Raw genomic sequence first — 6,974 nt, 5'->3', positions numbered from 1 at the left:
GCGGGCTTCCTTGGGTGGTTCTTCCACAGGGGCTTCCACTTTGTTGTTCACCACCTTTCCACTGCGTAAAACAGTGACAGGACTCGGTGGGCGGCATCTATAACAGGATCGACGACATCTATGGTCATCTGGACCAGCTTGGTGGCCAAGTGACGCCCATGCAGCAACAGTTGGGCGACATCTATGGCCGTGTCAATACCATCGGCGAGGACGTCACGCGTTTGCGTGACCAAGTGTCGGCATATGATGCTCGGTTTGCCCAATACAACCAGGGCCTCACCGACGCCAACCAGGGCCTCACCGACACCAACTACTACATCGCCGACCTCGAGAGGCAGTGGGCCGCCTTCTCCTTGCAGAACCAGGACCAGTTCCGGCACCCTCCCCCGGGCCCCCCTCGGGGCCCCAACTGAGCGTCCCTTTTACCCACTTTTGTACATATTTTCTTTGCTTTCTTTTCTTTATTATTTTTTGCTGTTTTCTTTTGTGGGTTTTTGTGGTTGCTCGTTTTACATGTTGTGGTCGCCGCCCTCTCTACCGCCGTCGTCGTGTTGGCTGCACTCCTATTCAGGGATGTTCTTAAACTTTCTCTTTTTGTGCCCTGAGGACAGTGCAAGTCTTTCTCTGTGGGGGAGGGGCGTTATTTATGCGTTGTGGGGGTCTTATGGTTTTGTCTTGTTGGTGTTGTTGATTGTGCTGCATGCGGAGTTTTTGATGCTTTATCATTACGTTGCATGCTTGGTTGTGGTGCCCTGTTTGCTTGTCTTGGGGTGAATGGTCCCCTCCTATTGTTTTCTTGCCTGTTTTTAAGTACATCACATGATTGATGGTGATTCACTGGCGTTTCTGGATTGTGTCTGTTTGGTTTGTTGTCCTTGTTTTCCTGATTGATTTGTTCCCAATGAAGTGTAAGTAGTTTAAGGTTTTGGTGCAACACCCTGATGAGCAACTCTTGACGTGATTTGTCCGGTAGATGCTAAGGGGAGTGTTTTCAGTGCAATTTCCTAATATCTGTCTCTGTTTTGAATTGTTTGGTTGGTTGTTGAGTTTCTGATAGTCTGGGTCTCTGCTCCTCTAATGATTTCATTATGAGCATGGGAAACCACGCGAGAATATTTTGGATCACCTCCAAAAGCGCAATCTCGTGAATTATGGCCCATCTATTAAGAGCGAAAATAACTTGACCCCAAAAAACAAAAAGAGAGAAGTATAATGTGAAAAGTGAAAGAATATGAAAAAGGAATGAGACATGATTGTAAAGGAAATTGCATTAGGAAATTCACCCTTAGCGGAGAATTGGGTCTGATCGGATTGAGTTGTATCACCTTGTTGTTGCACTTTTAAATCTTAGCTTTGAACACTTGATTGGGGGACATTGATTTCTTGAAGGACTTGGATTGGTTGTGTTTGCTTGGTGAGAAGAATCGCTTGTGGATTTTCTTTCGATTGTGTGATTGTTGCTTGAGGACAAGCAAGGATTTGAGTGTGGGGGGGTTGTTTACCTCGTATTTGGGCAGTTTTTGCGTATGTTTCTACTGTGCATTCGAGCGTGTTTCATGACTTTTTGCCCTATATTTCACGGGCTCGATGATCTTTTTGGGTGTGCTATTATCGTATGCAGGATTCGCGAGTTGTCAAGCATTTTCAGCATCGTTTGGAGCAAATTTCGAAGGCTATGCTCACGGCGGCCGCGGCCCCACGGCGCGGGCCGTGCCCCCTTTTTTGGAGGAATCTGCGAAGCACCCTCACGGCGGCGCCGTCCCACGGCGGCCGCCGTCCACGGCGCCGCCGTCCCTGGCCAGATCCGGCAGTTACGGATTTTCGTATAAAAACCCATTTTTAGGGTTTTTCTTGACTTCTCCGGACACAGCAGCCTCTAGGGTGATTTTCCAGACTTTTCCTAAGGTTTTTAGAGTTTCAAAACATTTACTTTCGCTTGTGGATTCATTGGATCACTTGGTTGTCAATTTACATTTCATCGGATTGGTTTCCGTGGATTGCTACGTTTTGTAAGAACTCATTTTGATTCTCTTAGTTATATGAATCCTTTGATTATTTGAATCCCTTGTTTTATGCCTTTGATGAATGTGATGAATTGAGATCATTTGTGTTGAATCTTGATAATTTACGTGACTCGTAATTCGTTGTTGATGCTTACGTTTTCCCTCTTGTTGGTGAATGTTTAGAGAATTCTTTTATGGTGATTAAGGTCTTTATTGAACTTGAATCAGATGCTTGATTTAGTTTTCATGCTTTGGTTTCAAATTGATTGTTGTTTATGAATATGATCGCGTATTTAGAGTTCTAGATTAAAACCCTAGTTGTTAGGTTTAATGTTCCATCGTTATGTTCTTCGTTATTATATGTTTACTGCATTAGTTAACGTTATTGCTTACTTCTGTTTATGTCTTGGTGATTAGAGTGCGAGTTAGTGTCAGACCCAATTACCCAATTAGAGTGTTTAGATTTCCTTTCAGTTTCTTGTGAGTAACACGATTAGAGCCCTGCTAAGTCCTTCCTTGTGAGACGACTTGAGTCACCTTACCACCCTAGGACGACCTCGTATAAATTCGAGTCCATCCACTAGGTGTTTTTGGATGAGTCCAAAATTTGACTCATCCAAAAACACCTAGCGGATGGACTCGAATTTATACGAGGTCGTCCTAGGGCGGTAAGGTGACTCAAGTCGTCTCACACGGAAGGCTTAGCAGGGCTTTAATTGTATCACTCACAAGAAACGAAAAGTAAACCTAAACATTCTAATCGGGTAGTTGGGTCTGGCACTATCTCACTCTCTAATCACCAAGACATAAACGAAAAGAAGCAATAAACATTAACTATGCAGTAGATATGTAACAAATGAGAGTGTAGAGATTAAACATTAAACCTATCAAACTTTATGCCTTTCGCAGACTGCAATGCGCAGCGTTTTTGTTTTGGTCCGTTCTCCCTCGTTTCAAGTCGGATTTTGGATCCGTTTTCGCCTATGAACTCGTATCGAGACGAACTTCGATTCTTCTTCAGACCAATCAACTAAATTCTGACTTTAGTTTTGTCCACATATCAATCAATTTGAGCATAAAATCCTGAGACAACAAAATTAGCACAAAAGCTCAAATCAATCAACTCTTGAGTGAAAGAGACCAAAATAAAAGTAAATATAAGACGTAAACACCCACAAATTCATCGCAAAATAGGGCTAAACAACGACGAGGCATCAAGTAGCAATTCTCAACCTGGGACTAATACCGGAGCTCCGCTTAGAATTTCGTGCGTATTTAACTTAGGACCCCAGCCTTCGCGATAAACGACCTCACCCCCGCCTCTAAGACGAATTAATTGAACACATTTGGGCACGATTTGACCCTATCCCGAGTTCAACGAATGTAATTTTTTAAAATTATCGTAATGTTTTCTTATTTAATGCATTTTTAAAGTTGAATTTTAATTGTAATAAAATTTTTATTGTTAAATTTTATATTTAATTTAATTTTATAAAATGTAAAATAAAAATAAAATAGAACATAAAACTAGACCACTGAAAATAAAGAAATGCAATATGAAAAATTGACTCTTAAATAGTGGGGACCATCCAAGAGTCCTTCAAGAGGCCATTGGTTGTGGATAGGGATGTAAATCCAGCCCGAAATCTGTGGGCTGGCCTGATTCGCCCGCCAATTCGAGAGGGTTATGATTGAAAATTTTCAACCCAATAAAAATTTCAGCCTTAATGGCCCGACACCCGATAGGATCAGCCTGAAAATAACCTGAAACCCTATAGGGTCCCGAAAATAATGTGCTCGTTTGATTATATGTAAATTTTCTTGTTATTTGATTTTCAACTTCATTACTTTGCTTATGAAAATTAGTATAATAAGATATACTCAATGAGTTTGTGAAATGTATTTTGATTTAATATTAAAAAGTTATACTCATCATTTCACTTCTTTGTATTTGTAATCCAATACTTAACATAAAATATTTATATATAAAAATTAAAAAATGATAATTATTTAACAAAAATAGGCACTTTTGCCTATTAACACTTTAATTATTATGATAGTCGACGTTGAAATGTTACTTATTTATGCGTTTATTTATATTATAAATATAATATTATGAAAAGAAATATATTAGTTAATTTTTTTAAAATAAAATTTTAAGTCCGATTAATTCGGTAGGCTAATCTGAAATCCGGATATTTAGAATTAAGATTAAAAATTTTAATTCGAAATTTTTCTTAATTCAATTAACCTGTATTTGAATAACTCGATAGTTTGACAGGACTAAGAGGGTGTTTGGCTAAGCTTATTTGAAAGAGCTTAGAGCACTCCCAGCAGAAATCTCAAAATTATGCTCCTATATTTCTTCCTAAAGCTTCCCTATTTAATTTTAGGATCTCGATTTTATAAATGCATACACTAGATCTCCTATTTTCTACATAAAAACAATAATTATGTGTGGGCCCTACTAATTATAAGCTTAAAATAAATTTAGGGTAGGTGTAAATTTAAGATTGAATTTAGGTAGGTGTAAAATATTTTGTGGGCTCCATCCAATTTAGGGGATCTGCTGGATACATTTTTTTATCTCATTTTCAATTGTTTTAGCCTAAATTTAGAGTTAGTGATGAACTTAGGTGATCTGCTGGGAGTGCTCTTATAAGCTCTTGGAGCTTATAAGATGTTTCAAGATCTTATAAGATGTAATTTTTAAGAGTTTATAAGTTGTCAAAGTGTTTGAATAATTGAGCTTATAAGCTAGAGAGAGAATTTTTTTGCTAGAGAGAAAATCGAAAAAAAATGAACTTAAATGATATATGATGAAAATAATAAATTATAATTGAAAAATATTTGTAAAATGATTATTACATATGAAATTATAAAAAATAAATTGAGGTAGAGAAATTCATTTTTTAAGAAGCTTATAAGCTGTTTATAAGCTTATTTTGTCAAACTCTTTAAAAAAACTTATAAATTCCTAATCAACTTATAAGGTGTTTTGCTCTGCCAAACACTTTAAGTCAATACTCGAAGGGTTGAGCATTCCACCGTCCATCAACAAACACGCCCAAACTCCGATCCGAATGTGGGAGCCACCGTCCATCACATCAAACACACAACGCGGACTTCTATTATTGACTCACACTTATCACCGTCCATCAACAACCAATCAATATTCAACACACAATGCAATACCAACCATTATTCTTGCTGCTTCTGCTTCTTTCATTGTCTGTAAACACGACCCCAACATCTTCAAACTACACAATCAATTGACTGTTTTTTTTTTTGAGGAATTCCCATTGACTGATTATATATGATCGCTTGCATCTCCAAATTTAGAAACATGGAAATTATCAGTTATTGTTTGCACTACACCAAATCCAAACACTGAATAAGAAAACCCAAGATTTATTTTATTTAGATCTCTTCGTAATTAAACTTAAAAATCGATAACTGGGACTAATATTCATCAGCCACGAACTTCCTGAGTCTCTCAGATATTCTTGCACCTTCATTTTCCAATCCACTGCCTCCAATCTGCATTGTGATGACATGATAAAGTTAATGAAAAAATAGAAACATATATGCATCCCAAATAATACTAATATTAATTGAAGAAATAGGTAGGTAGAGACCTGGGAATACACAGTGTGAATGACGGTTCGATCCAGCACAGAGAAAGCGGCGCTAACAACATCCGCACCTTCTTCCATGAGAATCCTAAGAGTTTCCTTCAACATGCACATACACATGCACTGCTCTTGGATTCCACTCATCAAAACCACCTTCAGAGTGGAGCCGTTGCCATCAACTTGGACCACCGGCCCTTCACTCCCACCATCGGATTCATTCGACTTCAAATTCTCAGATTTTCTAACCTTCAAAAAATCCCTCTTCCGCTTCATCGCCTCCAACCTCTCTTGCAGCTTCTTTATGTAGCTTGCAGCTTCCCCTAATTCATCTGACATATTGCCTATTTCCTACATACATACATAAATAAGAAATCAGAATAACTGTTTTTGTGTGTGTGAGGAAATGGAGAAAGTGATGATTAATACCTTTGACGATTGACGAGGAAGGAGAGAGCAGAGTTTGCAGTAGAGGGCTTTCAACTGATTTCTTCTGTTTTTTTCAATACTTTTTCTATCAAATTTGGAGGGGGAAATGCGGTTTTGATTCATTTTTTTTTTTTTTTACTTATTGCATCTAGGTTTCAAGTGATTTTCTTGAATCTTTTTTGAGAGTGGGAAGTGAAGAAACGCTACATATATATACAGTACTTTTAACCTTGCTACTTTAGTTAATGTAATATAAAAAATATATATAGTCATGTGTTCCTACACGAGGTCTCGTAAAGGACGAGTTTTTAATTACTCGAATTAATTGAAAGTGAGTCTTTGAATTGTGAAGTAAAAATAATTACTCATATTGGGAAGTGAAAGTCTTCCAATTGTGTACTACTTTCTATCGTATATTCTCCGATTTCATACTCATTTGAAAATAGAGATGACAATTATACCCGCGGGTTCGGGTACCCGACCCTAATGGGGCGGGGATGGGGCCAATACTTTTGGGGTCGGGGCGGGGACGGGTATGAAAAATAAAACCCGAGTCGGGTTCGGGGCGAGGGCGAGTATATAGATCCCCACCCCGAACCCGCCCCGAATAATATATATTTAGTATATTTTAAATTATTTTTTATTATTACGAAATATATTAGTATTAATATTATATTAAAATTCAAATTTATGATATATAACATTTTTCTCATTCTTTATATAACACAATTCACCCACCTTTTTCATTCATTTTTCAATGCGGGACATTGTTTCTCTTCAGCTCTCCCACATTTCTCATCTCTTTTTGTCCCACATTGAAAATATAAAGAATAGATGAGGAAAGTTGGCTTTATAAATAAGATTTCCTACACAAGACTTAACTTCATTAACTTTGCTATATTCTTTCTTT

The 6,974-nt window shown here is 37.8% G+C and overlaps 1 protein-coding gene across 1 annotated transcript; it reads right to left on the bottom strand.

The window, feature by feature from the left end:
- Nucleotides 1-4,818: 4,818 nt before the first annotated feature.
- LOC131013440 (transcription factor bHLH162-like) lies at nt 4,819-6,294 on the bottom strand. The gene is made up of 3 exons (XM_057941523.1): nt 6,065-6,294; nt 5,642-5,986; nt 4,819-5,543 (listed from the first exon to the last, which is right to left on the bottom strand). The coding sequence occupies exons 1-3, from the start codon at nt 6,185-6,187 to the stop codon at nt 5,466-5,468; spliced, it is 546 nt and encodes a 181-aa protein (XP_057797506.1). The 5' UTR covers nt 6,188-6,294; the 3' UTR covers nt 4,819-5,465.
- Nucleotides 6,295-6,974: the final 680 nt, after the last annotated feature.

Source organism: Salvia miltiorrhiza, chromosome 2 (genome assembly GCF_028751815.1).
Source record: "Salvia miltiorrhiza cultivar Shanhuang (shh) chromosome 2, IMPLAD_Smil_shh, whole genome shotgun sequence".
Taxonomy (NCBI): Eukaryota; Viridiplantae; Streptophyta; class Magnoliopsida; order Lamiales; family Lamiaceae; genus Salvia; species Salvia miltiorrhiza.
This window is presented reverse-complemented; position numbering and strand designations above follow the sequence as displayed.